General features: G+C 43.5%; 1 protein-coding gene across 1 annotated transcript in view; it reads right to left on the reverse strand.

Annotated features, from left to right (window-relative positions):
* Window positions 1–234: 234 nt before the first annotated feature.
* Window positions 235–21,838, reverse strand: part of ATRN (attractin) — a 160,772-nt gene continuing 139,168 nt past the window's right edge. Inside the window, exons 27-29 of the mRNA XM_072861201.1 lie at window positions 18,632–18,739; window positions 3,200–3,314; window positions 235–2,158 (exon numbers count right to left, since the gene is read on the reverse strand). Coding sequence (XP_072717302.1) covers window positions 2,034–2,158; window positions 3,200–3,314; window positions 18,632–18,739 — 348 coding nt within the window. The 3' untranslated portion in view covers window positions 235–2,033. The remainder of the gene's footprint in view (window positions 2,159–3,199; window positions 3,315–18,631; window positions 18,740–21,838) is intronic.

Here is a 21,838-nt window from a genome sequence, read left to right on the forward strand (position 1 = left end):
TTATATAAATAAATATATATAAAAATATATAAAATGCATTTTTTCCCCAATATTTTTTCTGCTGTTCTGTTGTATTTGTTAAACGACACATTAAATCAGAATTATAATCCACCACGGTCTTTAAACCAGCAGGCTGTCCCCCATCACTGCTGTCCGGACACGCACAGCAATTCACGTCTTTATTGCGATGCTGACATGCTCCAAAGAACTTCTTCAGAATAGTTTTTTTTTAAAAAAAAAAAAAGGGAACAAGTGATCGATCACCAAAACGTGCACAAAAAAAGATGCAGTTACTTGGCTTTCATTTTGGAAAAGGGTGCTACCTGGCCAGAAGATTCAAGAGCACTTTCCTTCACTCCCCTCAATTTGTTACTTCTCCATTTCATAAATACTAGATGTCCTCATCAGAAACCAGCGACTCGGTGACCTGAATGAAACCACACTTAACTGTGATTAAGCTACAATTATACGCCTCGTTTGGCACCTTCATGTAACAACTTCCTACCAGCTTCAACATCACAACTTCGCGTGGCCCCGGCACCGCGCCACATTGCAGAATCAGGGGAGACACTGGGCACCAGCATGCCCAGACTGATGGGTCAAGTCCAACCTCAAAACATACTGCCAGCTAGTCAGAATACTTCAGGTGGTTTGATACATCCCCCAAAAGCCAAACCTTCTCTTTGCTGTTTGCAAGTCCCTTCCTTTCACCAACAAGCCACCTTCTTCAACGTCTAAGAGAGTTCAACCCAAAGGGGAAATACCAGTAACTGATCACGTAAAACGTAAACCTGTGGCCAAACGAAGTTGCTCTGCTTGCTTTCTATTTAAAGTTCTATTTTGCTTCATCCTCAAATCATCTGGCACCCGGAGTGTTGCTTTTTACACCCTGTAAAGAGATGAAGCAAATCTTCCTGCTGAGATGCGGTACCTCTGAGCCCCGACACAGCTCAGCTCTCATCCACAAGAATGGCAGGAGGAAGAGGGAGGGAAAGAGGCTAAATGGGCAGAGAAAATCAGAAGAAACAGAACCTATCTGACCTGAACACAAACTGCTTCTATTAAAAGCACTGGTGAAACCAGGAGTTTTCTTACGAGATACTGAAACTCTACTTCCCCTCCAGATATTTCCATCTGGCCGAGTAGTTTGTTGGTCAGGAAAATGTCATTTTCCCCTGACTGCACGTGATATATTACAAAGAACACAGATTGCCTTGGGTGACTATATATATGTGTGTTTACATATATTTAACAGGAACATAATTATGTCAAAAAGAAATGTGTATAGCAGTCTCCTCACTCCCTAGATCTGTTCAAGTCTAGGCACTTGTGTGTGGTGTACTCCAAGCAGGTTAAGACTATGTAAACACTGAGTCCTTCAAAAGCAACACTCAACTTCTCCAGGTATTGCATGTGGTCTGAGCAACACGTGACATTAACCTTTAAACCATCCCAGCTTTTGCGTTCCTGATGTCCTGGACCATGATGACTAGAAAAACGCTCTATCTGGAAGAGAGTTTCACTTAAATAATGAGGGAAGAAACATATAATATTAAATGAAAACAAAGGATGAAGATGCTTTGGAGATTAATAGTAGTGTTTATGTGTTGAGAGCTGACACCTGTAAACACTGTATCTTTTTCTTTTTGTACAGTCTGATAAATACATGAACTACAAAGCACTTTCCATGTATAAACCTGAGTGTCATTCATATTGGACTACTGTTCTATTTACACTGACCATGAATGGCGGTGATCGGATGTTACTGGACCTGCAATAAAATTATTTTACTTTAAACTCGAAGAAAACAAAGGAGCAATCTGAAGCCACGTGTCAGTAAAACTTAAGTGGAGCAGTTGTCAAATAAAGCCAACTATCACGTAGATGAGAGAAAAAGTTGGGTTCAAGGAAGTTGTGTTTTTCTGAGTGCTTCTAGTCTCTTGTGACACAACTTGGCAATCTTTCTCCTCCTCCTCCTAGGTATTACTTTTCCGTTTTGTTTAAAACCCTATACAGTTTCTGATGTCCATGCATCAAATACAGGTTCCTGGCTGTGCAGGGGGCTGCTGTTTCCGATTTCGTATTGCACCCGATTTCTCTTTGTAGGCAATTGGCATCTGTTGTGAAATGTCCACCAGTGCACTGGCCACCGCAAGACCTGAGGCAACAAAACAAAATAATAGTCACTGAAACAAATCCTTCCGCCACAGCTGAGAAAAACCCTCCAAGCCACAAAATGAATATAATTTTTGGAGTTCTTCTTAAAAAACCAAACTAGAAAAGCATTCTGGCTTAAGAGATTAAACTCTAGCGGCTATTCTGAAATAAGCTTTTAAATACTGCATGTTTTATCGAAAGCAACTGCAGTAGAAAAAGCTGGAAATAAGAAGCGTGGGTATTAATGCATGTGAAACCCATAATATTAGAGAGGTGTCTTTCTCTGCACCAGTAGATGTGCTAGAATAAATCCTGAAAGCACATGTGCATGGAGGTTCCACTGCACTTCCCGGACATCCGTCATCTCTGCAACCTCCTCTTGACAGCTCCACAGGCAAACCACTGTTGGCCATCTGGGATTTCGTTCAATACAGCTCACAACCAAAGCATCCCGTCTCAAACCCAGCTAATACTCTTTTAAAGTCCTCTGCTTCACCATGCTCACTGCGCACCGGAGAAACCCCAGTTAAATCGCAAACTGCCCAGGAGATTATGTCTCAGTGCCCTGCAAGCAGGTTTAAGTGAGAAGGGGCTGGGAACAAGGAAGCCCTAAGCTGGATGGAGAAAACGTCTCTGTCCAGAGCTGCTAAGAGGAGGGCATGGATGCTTCGAAAGGACTTGATGTCTCTTTACCAATGGAGCTGGGAATGGAGAGAATAGGCTGGGAGACAAGTGTCTTCATAAGTAACTACTGCAAACCTGTCTGTACCAGATCCTCCTTTTTCCCCAGCCATAAACTAAAGTGTAATCCAAATATCAAATGTTCCTCCATCAACTGACCCAAGAAATTGAATCAAACCTCAGGTCGGAAGCTAGCAGGGCCCAAGCTAGCTAGCTTAAAATAACCCAAGCACATCCTCAGCTGCGGTGTGGGTATAGCAATTACTGCGGGATCAAGTCTGAAACTGTAAGGTGAATCTGTAAGGTTGGGGAAGGAGCACAGAGTTAATACCAAGCCAGCGGAGACAACGATATCCCTCACCTGACTGTCCCGGTGGTGGTATACCCCCAAGTCCTCGAGGCAACCTCACAAATACAGAGAGAACGGCTGCTTTGTTCCCAAAGCAGGGCTCCAGCGCTATTGGCTTCGGTACAGTCTGCAGCGAGGGAAGGAAGAGGAGAAAACAAATGTTATACAGTGTGTTACACCCCCCCAGCGTTGTCTTTCTCAGATTGTACAAGCTTCAGGGCATGAACCATGTTTCTGCGCTTGGCAAATTTCCAGCATGTAGCTAGCAAAGCTAAAACCAATGTCAGGAACAATCAAAACCCTAGTCATCGCAAAAACCGCATTTACTTAATAAAAATCTAGCTATTAAAAAGTCAAGCACTGCACAAGGCTTTTATTTCTCCCTAAATTCAGTAACAAAGGAGAAGCTTATGCTAAACAACAGGACTGATGTTTTTTTCTCTCCTTTGAACCCATCAGCAGCGTATCACAAATATCGGCACGTCCGACCGCTGCGATTTGGCGGTTCAACTTCCATTTCCAGAGTTTAACTCCACATGACAACCTCCACAGCACTGTATGCATTAACATGGTAAAGAATATTTACCCCCCATCACCTCTCCAATTCATTGTAAGCTGTGCTCCCCCAATTTTGTCTTTCATTTCTGTTCTTTCCCAAGGGGTCATGTTCATTTTCCAGTGGTCTTCTAGACCACGCTGCACTATGTTCTTAGGCAGATGGTTGCTCTGGGAGCTGAAAGTGCTTTAGGAAGTCTACTGGATTGTACTGTCCTTTTTTCAGCTGAAAAGCAGAGGATTCAGTAGAGCAGAGGACTGGTTTGTGATCCTGGCTCTGGATCTGGTTTCAGTGACCTGTCGTATCCTAAGATGGACTACTCTCAACATGCTTTACTGAAGCCTGTTTACTTTGAATACAAATATTTCACGCTTACATTACAAACATGGACATGAAATAAAGTTTTCAGATAAAAGGTGAATTGATAACTATGAAGATATAACGGGCAGCCAGCTTTCTCCCACCCTAGAGGAGCAGGGGAATGGATCCCTTGTTGACCCTCAGCGTCTTTGACCATCACTCTCCCACTGTATTCTTGTAAAGATTTTATTTGAATGATCAACTCATTTCAATTTGTCATTAGAAAGACAAAACGCAACAGCACAGCCTCAAAACTAAAATATGTTCTTACCTGACCGGGTCCCGATCCCACAGACAATTACAGGCGGTCAGTGTTATTGTGGGATGGCACAACAGTAAGAGGAGGATGCAAGTCTACGCCTATGAGCGCAGGTACAAGAGAGTGCCTTCTTTTGTTTCACGTAAGCAGAAAAAGCTGAGAAACACTATGTTACCTGATACGCTCAGTGCTTTCTGATTTCTTGTTTAGCATGGACAAATTCTACCCTGGTATTAATGAAATAATTATTGCTTTTTCCATTAGGCATAAGATTGTACTACTGTACTTAAATGTTCAACAGAAACTCAATACAATGCAAGACACTGAAAAAAATGAACAGGAGTTGAACAATGCTATTAAATTACTGCTGCTCAATAAAAAAGAAAAAAAGAAATGACAGCAAGCAAAATGAAACTTAAAACTGTTTTCATATCTCATATTTACTGTAATGATTGCAACAACAATTTGTTAGTCTGTGCAAGGTAGATAAATACGTATTCTACAGGCTATAACGACGTAAGCTGCCGTCTGCCTGGTTTATGACTGCAGATTTCTTCATCTTCTCTTCTCCCCACCCCCGACAAAGGGATCAAACTCAAAATAATGCTTTTCCCACAAAGCAACCAAGCATACCCTGGTGCTATATCCCACAGGCGACTCAATTACCAGAGGTAATGGAGAGAGCACAGAGAACACAACTACAGAAATACAGCCCACTGACTTCTGGCGTATGAGTGGGAGCGTGCACCGAGCACAAAGTTTATTTTCTTTTGGAGAGAGCCAAGTACCTTACTTATTCCACTGTTAATAAAATAGTCCTGCTGAATCCCAGAGGTTGGAGCACGGTGCTTGGGTGTTACAGCGAGCACTCACGCTCATCCTCAGCGTTGAGCAGAGCGACCAGCAAAGCCCAAGCAGAGAAGGAGTATCGGGGGAAGAGAAGGATGAAGGAGCAACTGAACAAGCCAAGAAGAGGTTGTCTTTTAATACCTTTTTCATGTATTTGCTTTTAACTCCTACTGGATTAATGGCCACAAAAATGATCAGAGGGATGGAACACCTCTCCTATAAGGAAAGCTGAGAGAGTTGGGGCTGTTCAGCCTGGAGAAGGCTCCGGGGAGACCTTCTAGCAGCCTTTCAGTACTTAAAGGGGGCCTGCAAGAAGGATGGGGACAGGCTTTTTAGCAGGGCCTGTTGCGACAGGACAAGGGGTAATGGTTTTAAACTGAAAGAGGGGAGATTCAGACTAGATAGAAGGAAGAAATTTTTTACAACGAGGGTGGTGAAGCACTAGAACAGGTTGCCCAGAGAGGCTGTAGATGCCCCATCCCTGGAAACATTCAAGGCCAGGTTGGACGGGGCTCTGAGCAACCTGATCTGGTTGAAGATGTCCCCGCTCACTGCAAGGGGGTTGGACTCGATGACTTTTAAAGGTCCCTTCCAACCCAAACCATTCTGTGATTCTATGATTCTAATCAAAACGCTTCTGCAACTCTGTTCCTTCCCCAACATAAATAGTTCAGTGCAACTCTACTCCAATATGCTTTGTAATGTCACAGGGATGCTCAGCAGCACGCTCACCATCCTCCAGCCAATATGCGGAAACAGGAGGCTGGAAAACACTTCTCACGGTCACCGAATCCAGCCCTTCACTAATGCAGATGACTACACATAGAAGTGCAATGCTCTGCTTTAAAAGTAGTTACACTTTCAGCCTGTGCCATCACCTCTGCGAGACCTTTCCAGAGGCTCCCTGCTCCTGGATCTCACCGCTCTGACACCAGAAACTTTCTTCTAACCTCAATTCTTTCCCAGCTAAATTTATTCATCCATCTGACGTTCTTCTGTGCCTTAACCCTGGACTTTACCCTACTGTACATCTTGGCCTTCGTTTGGCTCATCTGAATGAGCAATGCTCTGAATTTCTTCTCTGAACACACTCTCTTCTCCAGGTCTCCCAACAGTCCCTCTCTGCGCCTCGTCTGCTGCTCTGGACCATGGGTGACCTGAGAGGCATTTCAGGCTTTGCCAGGGCCTCTGTAATGGTATCAAAACCACCCTGATTCTCCTGCACATCATAAAATGGTAAGGAATAGAAGAAGTTCACTACACAGCTCTCAGTCACAGAGCTGAAGGGACTTTGAGGGTAATTTAGCTCATCTCTCAACCCTAAGCAGGACCCTTTTTCCTCCTCTGCCCTTTCCAACTAATGAACCCTGAGCATGCAGCAGAAACTCTCATTATGAGTCCCTGTGGGCACGATCTTTCCCTTTCCATGGGATTTTTATTTCCTTCCTCAAGGTCAGACGTCTTCCTGACCCCTCTCTGAACCAAGAGGAGCTCCTACGCAGGTGTCGCTGCTGCTGAAAGAGCCCCAGACATGCAGCCAGTGCTGTCCCCCAGCGAGTGACAGCAGACCCCGGCTATGCCGATACCTAAAATTCAGTGTTATTTCACAGGGATGAGTCTGACCCTCATGCTGCAGTGAATTTTGAATCTATCTGATGTACCAGGGATAGTTGAGGGCAGAGGACGTACCTCTGAGCCTCCTTCCTCCCCTCGTCAACCTGCTTAGAAAAGCTGAGCGTTAGTAAAAAATTGTTAATATTTCACTGCATGGGGAACTTTGTTTCTATTAACCATGCAAAGCAAGGAAGTATACTTTCTATAATGATGCATCCAAAAATCTGTCAGGCAGTTGCAAGCTAATTTGGAAGGAATATACTAAGCACAAAATCATCTTGCTACAGCTAATCTCGATCTTAAATCCAAAAGGGGAAAAAATGGTCTAGTGTCCACCAAAACCAGCCATTTTCCTGAGACAAGCTGCAGTTAATAACAACAAAAACCCGCATAAAGAATCAAGTCCTGCAAATTTATTTTTGACAGCACCAGTTCAGGCACCTGCTTTTTGAACTGTGACTCATACTGCATCTCATCTCCAAGCATGCGCTCGCCAGGCCAAGAGACAAAGCGCAGCCTGATGAACTGACTCACACGCCGAGTGACGGGAACGATGGATTTGATGCAAGCAAGAGGTCAGCCGGGAGTGAAGGGCATACCGTGCCCTCTGCGAGATACAGAGCAACCCAGCGGTGGAGCCCGGGGACCGTATTCTGCAGACAGGGAGAAAAACACGTGGGTAATTCAACCAGCAACTTAATGGCTATCCTGATTACGGATCTCACCCACAGCTGGCCTTGCCGTGAGCCTGCTCGTGTTTTGACGTGACCTAGGTAGGTGCTACCATGGCCTAAAGCAGCTAAGGAGAAGCTGGCTGGCTTCATCAAGTTGAACTTTCATGGGGAGACCTAAGAAGAGCTCACATCTCCTTTCCTTCCCCACCTCTGCAGCACATCAGCCTCCTGCGTGGTTTCTGAATGCTCTTGTTGGAGATCCAAGCTGCTTTTCTGCAGATCCAAGCTGCTTTTCTCCAAGGTTTCGAGTGGACTCAAGAACCAGAGATCAGGTCATTATAAATGCTTGTGCTTCAGTCTGACAGGTGGTTTTTAATAGCCCACTTAAAAAAGTAGATCTCCAAACTTTGTAACACCTTTCATCAGATGGTTAAAACCAGCCTCTGCCAGAGACTTTCATTTAGAGTGTTTTGATAAACTCATTGTTGAATTATAGAAGCAATTCCTTTTTATTGAAGGCTTAATGGCACAATAAAGTAGACATTATTCAAATCTATGCAAATAAGGAGCATTCCTCAGACACTTGGCACATGATGACTGTTTTGCGTGATGCCTGAACAGCAGAGTCCCACACCGGGAGCTGGGCACAGAGCGGAGAGCAGAGCCCAGCTGCTGGAGCGTGTGGACGAAGACCACAGTTAATGGGATAAAAGGATCTCACCTCTGGTGGTGGGTCAATCCATACGAGCTAAATTGCCATCCAACAGCCCATCAGAAAGGAGCCGTGCGCTTGACTCAGGAAACACAGAGCACGCTTGCACCCAGCCAACAGGCACAGAAGCAGTAAGAAACGTGTAGCCAGAAGACCATCTCCCTTCTGGTTGCAACCAGGATGGAGGTCAGCGAAGGGGATGCTGTGCTGCTCAGGATGTATCTGTGCTATGAACAGACAACTGCAGCTGGTCTACCTGTCAGGCACCCTTCTCTAAAGCTACTCCTTGTCCTCAAAGAAATATTGTGAGTGTGCTGGAGTGCCAATTTCATGCAGATGATCATCAAATCATAGAATAGTTTGAGTTGGAAGGGACCTTTAAAGGTCATCTAGTCCAACCCCCAAGAAATAAGCAGGGACATCTTCCACTAGATCAGGTTGCTCAGAGCCCCGTCCAGCCCGACCTTGAATGTTTCCAGGGATGGGGCATCTACCACCTCTCTGGGCAACCTGCTCCAGTGCCTCACCACCCTCATCGTAAAAAATTTCTTCCTCATATCTGCTCTGAATCTCCCCTCTTTTAGTTTAAAACCATTACCCCTTGTCCTATCGCAACAGGCCCTGCTAAAAAGTCTGTTCCCATCTTTCTTACAAGCCCCCTTTAAGTACTGAAAGGCCGCAATAAGGTCTCCCCGGAGCCTTCTCTTCTCCAGGCTGAACAACCCCAACTCTCTCAGCCTGTCCTCACAGCAGAGGTGCTCCAGCCCTCTGACCATTTTTGTGGCCTCCTCTGGACCCGCTCCAACAGGTCCATGTCCTTCTTGTGCTGAGGACCCCAGATCTGGACGCAGCACGGCAGGGGGGGTCTCACCAGAGCGGAGCAGAGGGGCAGAATCACCTCCCTCGCCCTGCTGGCCACAAATAGGTTGAACTTTTCTCCTGCAATGGACTTTGGCTGCTCCTCCACACCAGCAAAGCTGCGATCAATGGGAACGGTGGAAAAAAACCCAACAACTAGCAATCAGGATAGTGCAAATGTCAAACAAAGACCAAAAGAGCCAAGAAAGACCTCTCAGATTTAAACACGCTTTACTGGGCAATGTGCACCGTCAGGAAGGTGCACCGCAGCGTTTGGTTTTCAATCGGGAAGCTCTATCACGCGTTTTGTGTTAGGCAGTGCTTGGAAACGGTGACTACCCTTTTTTGGATGAAAAACTAAAGTTAATGGTATTTTACTAAGTGGTGACACAATCCCCTTGTTCCTGGAGGCAGCAAAATGTGTTCTCAGCTGTTTCCCACAGGTGACTTTACTGGCCAAAACCAGCACTAAAAAGCCAAGCAATTTCGGTTGTTTATGAGTTTTGATATGTACTTAATATGCGTAAAGCTTAAACAATTAGAGAAGTTAAAAGCAGTAAGAGACCTATTAGGTCATCTCATTAGTCCGGCTTTTCCAGCAGGATTTTCTACACAACCAGGGCATTTTCCAGGACTTTGTCCGGGCTATTTCTAGGTGACCCAGGTGTGGAGTGCACCACCAGTTCCCTTGGGAGACAATTTCACAGCCAAATGCCTTCCGCAATCACGCTGAATTGCATGATGTTCAACCTAAACATTTCTTTTTTATTTCATCTCATTATTTCTATTTATGCTGCTTATATTCGACAAATTCTAAAGGTTAATAATGTGTCACATAAAACTAATGGCTAGAACAATAAATATTCTGTGTAATTTAAAAAACACAGCATCAATTTTATTTAGGTTCTGTAATACACTGCCAGCACGCTGCTTTTCAAAATGTATAAAAAAAAATACTGTAGAGAATTTTTTTTCCTTAACAAGAAAACATATTTCTGTGGTTTGATCAAATAACTCTTACATGGTTTTCAATTTCCAGTAAGGAAATTAAAATAAAGGAAAAATCTTATGGTGGGGGAAGAGAGGAGGAACATTACTGAAACAGTTCAACTTCATTATTTGATTCCACTTCTTCAGATGATTTCACTCTGTAGAAAAAGGGTCAAATTCCATTTGCAAGTTTTTAAATTGTGCCATTAAAAGCTGACTGAACATTTGTAAAATAAGTTACAAGCAATTTTCTATAAAAAATAGAGTATTAAGTTTTAAAAATCACATTCTCAGGGTAATATGTATGTCCTCCAAGATAGAGATGAACGAACTTCCAGCAATAATTTGCAGTAAATGAGTCTAGATTAAAAATTTACATTTACCTTGTACCTGATATCTACCTTGGAAGTGACACAGGGGCTGGGGAATGAATTGCTCACAACTCGGCCCCAACACTGGGTTCCTGCATGTGAGGAACTAAATAAAAATAATATTCAAACCTTTAGATGAATGCTAAGAGTCTGAAATTGAAAATACAGATCCGAGCATCCTGAGTTACCACTAACTGGGAGCATAAACGCGAACCAGCCTCACAGGGCACCGAGTTCGCTCCCACTGCATTTAACAACTGCTTTCTATTTTAAAGTGCACATTGTCAATCCAGCAAAACACAGACACAAGCTCTCGGCAAAGGAAAGGATTTTGCCAGGCAAGTTTGTATTTCAAAAGCAGTCACCCTGAAATGACAAAAGCTCATGTCACAGCTTTGAGCGTTGCCACTCACGTAAGCCAGCACTCGCCCTTCTTTTTCAATTCCCTGCTGCTGCCCCAGGGAGGGGACGGGATGGACGAGGCCATGGGTATCAAATCTGGGCAAAATATATATGGCCAACAGTGGATATTTATTTTGATTTTATATGGGTGAAGAGGCAGGATTGTTCTGGTTCTTTCTGACGACTTGGCTGGTTTTTGCACATGAAAAAGTACAAGAAAAAAACCCAACGAAATAGGACAGTTGGATGAAGACTGAAAACACAAGACACACAACTACTTGGCATAAAGGAATGCAAACAGATCCCTGATAATGTTTTTGAGAAGCTGCTGGTGTTATTAGTACTGCAATCAGAAGAGACACTCATTTGCACCAGAGGGAAAAAAGAGCTCAGAAAAACCCTCTCCTGTGGGAAGCTTCATGCTCCTTCCTCTCCCTCCAGCAAATTCCTCCTTATCAGCTCAAATCAGGGTCCATCCTGCTGAAAAATTTACAGTCTTCACATCTAAAACTAGTTAAATCTCAATTATAAGCCAAATATTCCCTAAATACAAGGCAGGCTTAACAGATGTCTCTGTTGATCTCATGATAGCTCCCTTCCAAATATTTATATTCCATATTATATTATGGAAGTGTCAAAAGTTTCCCCCCAAGTCCCTAATTTTGCAACAGAAATCAAAACAAGATACCCGGCACTAGTTAACTGGAAATAATTCATTAGGTGAAGGTTTTATCAGGTATTTTTGTTGTTGCTTTCGCAGTACGGATCACAGCCAGACTATATGCAATTCTAGCGCAGCTAATCCGTTTTACACACCTCGGCTGCCCAGATAACGCTCCTGTCTTACCACTGGCAACTCCATCTAGCATGGCACTCCTTCAAAGGCGATCATACACTTTTCCATGAATTAGAAAGTGGGCCAGCATAAGCAGAATTAACACCAAATATAAAGTACAAGCTGGGATGTCACTTCTCGTTGTATGTCCCTCGTCACCCTGATGCAACGGGAGGGCTCCTGCCATCCGCTCGCGCACACGGACCGAGCCTAACGAGTGGAAGTGCTTTTGCTAAAGACAAGGAGACAGCTACACGCTGACATGCTTTGAACGCCTTAGCTTTAATACAAGGAAAAGCTCCTACAACCAGCAAATGCTAGAAACCCCAGAAATAATACATTAGAAATTAAATTGCATTTCAAAAAGCAAGCTAACAAGGGCGAGCAGCCTGCCTTAGACAGGTCAGGCAAAATAAAACCAGTCTTTCTGGCCTCGAAGGCTGTGTGTGAACCATCTCCAGCACCTGCCACATCAGATTAACATTATTCAGTTTATGTTTCCCTCCCTCAATTTCATCCTCTTCTTCCAACTATTATCCTTTGGAGGATAATGAATGACTCTCCCTTTCAGCTTATTTATACCACCTTTGAAAAACCCTAACCTCCTCTGTCCCCCTCCAATGCATCTCGATAGCCTGGCCATTTCTACTTAAGACTGCTTTTATATATCACAGCTCAAGCCTGCCATCCTTCCAAATCTGCCTGCTTGCATGAGGACCCCCGGTCTCGGCTTGGTGGCACGGCGAAAGTGGGAGACTTCGTGCTCAACGTGCTTACGCTAACCTGGCTCATTTTAAGTGCAGTGGGTTGGGAGGGGGGTCACAGAAGCTGGTCCATCAGCAAATTTGATGGACTAATCATGGGTCAATAACATGTGAACTACGGGGGAAATGAGTCACCAAGAGTGACAACCAGAACAGGATAACAGCCCTAAAAACGATCAGTTCCTTGGCCCTTAGTTGTTCTTCACTTAACCTCTCTCATCGCATGAAACAGCCCAACATACAGCTACACATAAAAATTACAGAATCACAGAATTGTATAGGGTGGAAAAGACCTTTAAGATCATCGAGTCCAACCGTAAACCTAACACTACCAAGTCCACCACTACCATGTCCCTAAGCACCTCATCCAAACGGCTTTTAAATACCTCCAGGGATGGCGACTCAACCACTTCCCTGGGCAGCCTGTTCCCATGCTTGACAACCCTTTCAGTGAAGTAAAATTTCCTAATATCCAGCCTAAACCTCCCCTGGCACAACTGGAGGGCATTTCCTCTTGTCCTATCACTTGTTACCTGGGAGAAGAGACCGACCCCCATGATCTACACCCTCCTTTCAGGCAGTTGCAGAGAGCGATGAGGTCTCCCCTCAGCCCCCTTTTCTCCAGGCTGAACAACCCCAGGTCCCTCAGCCGCTCCCCATCAGCCTTGTGCTCCAGACCCTTCCCCAGCTCCGTTGCCCTTCTCTGGACACGCTCCAGCCCCTCCATGTCTCTCTTGGAGTGAGGGGCCCAACACTGAACACAGCATTCGAGGTGCGGCCTCACCAGTGCCCAGTACAGGGGCACGATCACTGCCCCGGTCCTGCTGGCCACACTATTTTTGATACAAGCCAGGATGCCGTTGGCTTTCTTGGCCACCTGGTCACACTGCTGGCTCATATTCAGCGGCTGTCAACCAACACCCCCAGGTCCTTTCCTGCCTGGCACCTTTCCAGCCACTCTTCCCCAAGCCTGTAGCGTTGCATGGGGTTGCTGTGGCCCAAGTGCAGGACCTTGAACTTGGCCTTGTTAAATCTCATACAATTGACCTCCGCCCATCAATCCAGCCTGTCCAGGTCCCTCTGCAGAGCCTTCCTACCCTCAAGCAGATCAACACTCCTGCCCAAATGGTGTCATCTGCAAACTTACTGAGGGTGCACTCGATCCCTCCATCCAGATCATTAAGATGAAGTTGCCCTGTAGAAGTGCCGGAGCTGGACGATGCTTCATTTCAAATCATTCCTCACCGCAGCGGTACCCCTGCAGCTTCCCCAAACCCATCGCCCTCTCGCACAGGACTTCTAACTACTCCCTTCTCTGCTCATTACCAATGGTTGCAACTTCACTGCAATGTAAAAGGAATTTAACAAGGGCAGCACTCAGATGCAAAATACAAGTAGACTGAAAATATAAATCTGTGGTATCCCTTGCCCACTCCTAAATCAGCCCACCACTTCATCTCTGTACTTCTTGAACAGATGGGACCTTCTGGCAGTCTTTAAACCCCTCAACAGCACTTTCTTCCATAACAAAGCAAACTAATTACTAGAGTAAGATGCTATTTTCCGTCAATTTTTCTGCTATTTTTAAGGAATCGGCCAGCTTGGTGAGCTGATGTCTGATTAAGGATTTGCAGTGAAGCTATTTTGCCCTCAGAAGCCTAACACAGCAGAAGTAAATGCACGTCGGCATGAAGGTACGGAACACGCTAAATGAACTTCACAAGGATTTTGCTCACCGAATACTTCTCTCACTGCATTTAGGCAACTATAGATGTGGACAGCCTGTCGATCACAGATGCAAAAATAATCACCTCTTAGCACTGGCTTCGCACGTTGGATCCCTAAACACAGCACAGCGAAGGCTGCTCTACGGACCAGCTCTACTAGGCAAATGCTGCGTTTTACAAGAGCGTGTTTCAAATCCTCTAAAAGCTTCCAAGACAATTTTTTTCCAACTTAAGGATACATTTTTCTAATGCAACAATTTTCTTGTTGATCCTGTAGGTGTTTTGCTCAAGCTAAGTGTTTCCTTGCTATATTGTGTATGTGTTTTTCCCAAGAATCTACAAGCGTTAACTTCCTGCCTTTACCAGCTTCAAGATACCTGGAAATCAATGTCAAAATTAGAAACTTTCCAAATTCTTTCAGGAAAGCTTCTTCTAAAAATCACTGCAGAGGACTACAAAACTTAGATTAATTAGATAACAAGACCTAAAAAAGCCTGAATTACAGTAATACCAGTTCAGACACTTGGATGAGTCCCAGATACCAGGGACGTTAAATACTCTTAGAAGAAAAATTGCAATAGGCAGCACCTCAGAACGCACAAAAAGCTGCAGAGAAGAGCCAACGGATTTTGTAATAACTAAGCAAATTTACTGGTAGATTTGTGATCCACTGGGTATTTGTTGAGTGGGAAATAAACTAAAGCAGCTAGTTACGTGTTGCCTAGCTGCAGACTGTAATATGAATAGTTTCCCTGCAGGTAAAGCACTTTCTATTACTTCTAAGTACCCCAGGAAAAATACTAAATGAAAACACGGTTCTAATACTGTCCAGCTGGAAAACATTAGCTTAGGATGGAACTAGCTTGACACTGGCTGCCAACTGGCTATGCACAATGGAAAAGGAAATTAATCTCTTGCAGACAAGACGTCCCATTTTCCACTTCTCCTTTGTAACCCGCAAATAACTCGTTATTAACCAAAGGCTTTGATTCACATGGGGAAAGAAAAACACCAATGCATTTATGATAACGCAAGTCTGGATTTCTTGCATTAAAATGAAGGCTCTCAAATTTTAACGCAGTGAATGGCAGAGTAACTGGAGAATGGCTTACAGTCCAACAACGTAGCAACATTTCTCTTCACTCTTTTCTTGGCTAATAATTAAAGAACAGACAAAACACAAAGAAAAATGCAGTTCCACATTTCTGTATCATCCCATCCCATCTTCCTGCAGCTCCCTCCTGCTAAGAGCTTTTTTCCCATCAAGGTGCAAAAGGGCTGAGGAAAAAAACCAAAGTTGACCCCATAGATATTGACACTGCTTTTTCATTCCTATTTAAATTAATTTATATGCAGCATCCAACAGGCCAGACTATCTCAGAAGCATCATTCCCCATTCCACAAGCTTCCTCAGCCTCCTCTCCTCTCCATCTGATTTCAACTTCGCCAAAACACTCCAGGCTTCTATACATACTTTTATCCCCTACCCAAATTCTCCAAGACAATAAAAAAATATATAAACCCCCCCAAAGTTTAGCGACTCTCCTTGTCACGGAAAAGCATCCTCGTTCTGCACCCAGATCTTCCAGCAGATGAAGTTACCTGCTGGCACAACCATCCATGTCCACCTTCCCTACTTGGCTCCAGGTTACTGTACAAGGTCTGTGCTATTTGCCTGAATCAGACCGTCTCATTTATGCTTGAAGTGGATTAAGAAACATTTGTAGGAGTTATCAGCGCTGAGGGCAATTAGCAGTTTTCTGAGTTTGAAAAAGGACATCTGTCCACAGTCTTACTTATTATGCTTAAGACCAGCTTCTCCATCCATTCCTGAGTAAGCCAAGGAGGTCAGACAAGCGAGATATGGAAAAAGACGGCAGACATGGGAAAGCAAGGAAGCTTAGCTGCAAGTGAGAGAAAGATGAAAACCCGCCTGCAGTGCTGTCTATGGAAGCACTTCAAAAGAGAAGAGTTCAACATTCCTATAATCAAAGAAGAAACTGAGAAGAAAACAAAAAGCAGAGAGGTATGGAGGAGAAAGCAAACAACAAAGCCCAAATGAAAAAGGTAAAAGCACTGGCAGCTGAACAAGAGGAGAAATAACACACTAGTCAGAACATGAGAGATCCAAATTTTTCTGTTTTCTCCATAGTTTGTAAGTGTAGACAAACTTGTCAAACAGATTAAAAAGTTTGGGACAGCTTTGTTCTGGCCTGGTCCTACAGGAGAGGTGCTTTCAGTTAGCTTATTTCCAGAAAATGGAAAGAGGAGAAGGGAACTGGCCCCAGACAGACAGACTGCAACCCAAAAACATCAGCAGCCAGGCTACAGCCTCACAAATCCGCCTCCAGCCCGATGGGAACATCCATACACATCCCATGGCTTCTTCGATGAAGCCATGAAAAAAAGGCTCATTCTAATTTGTTGAGTGACAATCCAATTTTACAAGCATGTATTTCTAAGTCTCGGTGAGCTATGAGCGGCTAACGACTTCCAGTGCCTACCACCCTTGTAACAGAAGTAGAATAATTATAAAAACTCAGAAAAACTGAATGATCTGGAGTCAAATGAAAGTCAGTGGGGAGAAGAACCACTCACAGCCTCCAAGGAGAGGTCCCAGAGACAGGTCAGCTTAGCTGCCCTGTCACTCATTACCCCAAATTACTGACTACCTTTGAAAATTTTACTTTATTTTCACTATGCTTCAAGGTTCATCTCTGCAAAACAGGGACAATAATCCCTGACTTCAGCGAAAGGCAACGATTAATTCATGAAGCACTCAAATGCGGAGCAATCACAGGAATCGTTCAAGCTTGGGACTAAAGGTTTGGATGGAACACAGTAAATAACCAGAACAAATAATGAAACTAAGACAATATATTGAAAAGCTTCTTCCACGCAGCATCCACCCAGAAGATGCTGCAGGACACCAATCAGGTGAAAAAGTGTTACAACTTGCTGTGAAAGACTATATTTGCAGATAAATAAGGAAGAGCTAAGGCTATGCAGACAACCTAAATTGTGGCATTTCCTGATACTAAGGCCAAGACTTAAATATTATTACTCACCAAACAGAAGTTCTTGGGTCAGACTGTTTTCATGTGCTTTACAACAATTAAAATAAACACTTTTTAAAATAGAAAAGCAGAACTTGCTCTCTTGTCACAGTAACAGAAGGTGAGAAACTTTGTGCCTGGACTAATGAGGAAGACTTCCAAAAAACTGAAGTCTAAATAAAACAAAACAGCTACCTTAGACAGGAAACAAAAATAATCAGTGTTCTCAGGTTCTTAATTTTTTCTTTTTGTATACAAGTCTGCTAGTCAAAGCATCACATGAAAAAGATCTTTTAATTCATTAGTCTCCTTTTAAATACGCTTTTCCTAAAAATACAACATGTTGTGTCTAAGAACATGCCAGCCTGGTGTAAGACAATGATTTCTCCACACTCCTATTTGCATACCACAAGATTTGAGCATATATTTATAATCAGAAATATGTTAACACTATTACAGTACATACACACGATTATATTCCTGTTTGCTTTGAGATATCGCAGAAGAATGGTTGCTATTTGCAGCACCTATAGCTATTTCTAGCCAAATGTTCTACTGCGTAAAGCTGCATTCTTCTCTATTTCAAGGCATAAAAACTAACAAGGCAAACACAAAATCTCATACCCTACTGTCCTGGTTTCAGCGGAGACAGAGTTAATTTTCTTTATAGTGGCTGGTACGAGGCTATGTTTTGGATTTGTGCTGAGAACAGCATTGATAATACAGAGATGTTTTAGTTGTTGCTGCACTGGTCAAGGACTTTTCAGCTTCCCATGCTCTGCCAGGTGCAGAAGAAGCTGGGAGGGGACACAGCCAGGACAGTTGATCCAAACTGCCCAAAGGGCTATTCCATACCACATGATGTTATGCTCAGTATATAAAGCTGGGGAAGAAGAAGGAAGGGGGACACGTTCGGAGCGATGGCGTTTGTCTTCCCAAGTCACCATTACACGTGATGGAGCCCTGCTTTCCTGGAGATGGCTGAACACCTGCCTGCCCATGGGAAGGAGTGAATGAATTCCTTGTTTTGCTTTGCTTGCGTGCGCGGCTTTTGCTTTCCCTATTAAACTGTCTTTATCTCAACCCACGAGTTTTCTTACTTTTGCTCTTCCGAGTCTCTCCCCCATCCCACCGGGGGGGAGTGAGCGAGCAGCTGCGTGGGGCTTAGCTGCCGGCTGGGGCTAAACCACGACACCTACAAACAGTGTAACTTTTATCTAAACCAGCCCAAAAGTTGTAAATGCATACCTGAAGGGATAAAAGCAAATAAAAACAGTATCTGTTGGCCCTCCCGGACTTACGGTTTCTTGTAGGTACGTAACAAATAGAGGATTTGGGATGACTGCGTTAACCACAGTTTAAAACAAGCATCCATGATTAATCGTGGTAAGGACCATCCTAAAGCCCCAGCTCTCACCTTTATGCTTCCCCCGATGAGATCTGGCGGCTCTTCATCTGTTTCTAAGGCAACGTTGATGGAGGCGAAGGGGCGACTTGCCATCTGTTGCATCTCACGGAGTAGTTGCTAATTTAATAAACAGAAAAATATTATTATCATATTGTTCCAACACAAAGATGAAAAAAACATCTATCTGAGAGGTTTTACCCAATGCGAAGGGATATCAATGAATATGTAAAAATAATCTCACACAAAGATGAAAAAAACATCTATCTGAGAGGTTTTACCCAATGCAAAGGGATATCAATGAATATGGAAAAATAATCTCCTGGTGTTTTAACAGGCTTAAGGGTACAGGCAGATAATTGTAAATATTCACATTACTACAACTTAACAGGTTATTGCAAATAAACCAACATGCACAGCCTTAGCCTGACTTGTTTGTGAGGGAAAATGCATCTGCTTCAGTCTCCATAAAGCAGTTATTTAATTTTTAAGCTGTGATACCCTAGTTGTTTGTCATCACCTGTCTGGGGCATGACAGGACTCCATAGGATTTGTGGGAACCATTTTAAAATTAAACTAGCAGCCGTACGTAACTACTGTAAGAAAGAATTTGATATTTTTTATAACAGCACTAGCAAAATGCTGTCAGGCATCTATTGAATAATCATCTTTTTTTATTGTTTGTTTCCTTTCTGAACGCCGCGAATGTATCAAACGGCAAGCATGTCCTTGTTGCAATATATTTTATTAAAATAGAAAACCTTTTCCTGGGTAACTCTCTGCAAGCCTTCATGACACAAGACATCTTTTTATTGTACTCTTAAGCACTTTTAAGCATTACGATGCAGCTCCCTTTTTTTTAACGCAAAAAAAGACACTTCCTGTATGGCTGGGCTGGAAACAGCATTTCCATTTTAGCCGAGCTGCGGACATGCTTCTTTTTGGCTTCGGCGGCTAATCTCGAATACTAACAGCAAGCTACACAACCCGTAAATGGAGGCAGAAGCCATAACCCTAATTCCCAGAAGCAATGGGTCTGATGTGACTCGGTGCCCCTATTTAATAGGGGAAGAGGCATACACTTTGTAGAGCACGTAAAAAACCAGCAATCTTACCCTTAAGTGCAGCAACTACTTAAAACCACTTGTTGTACGCAGCTTTACACATTTAGCACTACTACTCAGCTGCAGCAATACTAGTCATACTCTATTTTTAAGCAAGATTGAGCCACTACCAAATGCCCTCTATATTTCCCACCATCGCCACCCGCATTTCCCTATTAATTCTGGGCAATTTGACACTCCAAACCCTAACTCTTCATTTACAGCACTCAAAAAGTGCTAAAGAAAACACTACAAAACGCATCGTGCCCTAAATAACCCGGGAAGATAGATTGCCCACATCCAGCACAGCAGAAGAGGACACAGCACACAGGCGAAAGGCAGATGCTGCTATCCAGCGTGCAACTCGTTTGGATAAAACTAATTACATCACGGTTTTCTTGAACTCATAAACTTTCTATGGTCTTTTCTTTGCCAAGCCATCTTTTAGTTGTGGGGTATTTTTTGTGTAGAAAACTGGACGGCTGTCTCTGTAAGCTTGGGGTTCAGGTAAGGTGGCAGGAAGGCATGATGAGATCGATGCAAGTAAGCTTGGGGGGGTATATAAGCCTCTATGGTTCTCAGTCTAATAAAAAAAAAATATAAAATTTCACTGCCGTAAAAGGCAAGTGGCAAAATTTTGCTTACTTTCTGAAGGGAAAAAGAGAAAAAAAAGGCAAAGAAAAAAAAACCCCGGCATTTCGGAGCAGATTGTAGATACTGTCACAAAGCAAAAAACCCCAACGAATTCACACAAACGGAGCTGTACTAAGCATTTGCAAGCAAACTCGTGTGTAACTCACACTTGGGTAAAAGAACGCGAGGAGTTTTCGAATATTTAAAGCACACCAGCAGATTGCAGACTAAAGCAAGTGTGAAACAGATTGCTGGGTTGTTGTTCCTGCAATTGTCCCCTTCAGCTATCATAAAGTGCTTTGTTTAATGGCTATAAAATCAAAGAACAAGCTGTCCTGATGAAGATGTCCAAGGGACTTATGAACTAAAAGCTATTAGCTCTTTGAAGGAAGTTTAGTTTACGAAAGAAAATGTGCCATTTGGCAACATGACTCCTACTGAAGTCAATAGTAGCTTCAAGAAATAAAACCCTGAGCAGTGCTGTGAAGGCAGAGATACCTCTGAGTGCTACAACACGAGCAGTGGGAAAAGCAATGCCGACAGCTACGTTATTGTCTTCGTTTTCTGAACTGGCCAAGGAAAACCATCGCTTTCGGGGTTGTCCCAAAGCCAACTGACTCTCGGTGTAACAGTGGCCAAACCAGGTAAAACCAAAGGTCCAAGATGCAACCAAGGCAGCAAATGCCTAAAGGAGAACATCCTTCTCCTAACACCAGTTTGTGGCGTAGCATAAGCCATGTTACAAAACCAATTCCCCCCCCAAATTAAGAATAAATTTGAGAAATAATTGCTCTGTAACCAGAATGTCACTCTTTCCCCCAAGGCATGCACTGCGCCTGTTTAACCTGTGCACGTATATATCCTTTGATATTTGTTTGGTGTGTCAAAATTTTAATTAAAAGATTTTATTATGTTGTAAGGGACAAATTGTGGCGTTTCCTCAGCCAAGACGTTGAGCATGTCATCAGAAATCAGCAGCAGTTAACATCAAGATACCCCAGAACCTGGCTTACCCTCATTCCTAATGATTGGCTTTCTGAGATTTAAAATAATGAACGTCAATACTCTTTCAAGCAAACCTTTTGTTTCTAGATCACACAATTAATAGGACAACCTGGGAATATTTTAAAGCACTTAGGTCTGAAGAGGATCTTAAAGGCAAAACGTTTGACAGGGTTACAATAAAAACACATCAGAAAGCGTGTATTGGAACACACCACTGGCCTTTAAGTAACAGCAAACTGTGAGAACCTGCACAACTTTCATTTGCATTGATCCCCCCCCCCCCCCCACTATTAGTAGAAAAACTCCTTCCAAAAAAATCACAAGCTGAAGCAATGGGAGAATGGGAAGTGGTGAAACAACGCCTGAAGGTTCTGGTGCAACCAGACACTAAGAGAACCTGGCAATAAACTCAACAGACGGTCTACGGTGGAGGAGAAAAGCAGTAGGGAGGACAGGAGACCACCGAGGTCGCTCATCT

Source organism: Ciconia boyciana, chromosome 5, assembly GCF_034638445.1.
Source record: "Ciconia boyciana chromosome 5, ASM3463844v1, whole genome shotgun sequence".
Classification (NCBI taxonomy): Eukaryota; Metazoa; Chordata; class Aves; order Ciconiiformes; family Ciconiidae; genus Ciconia; species Ciconia boyciana.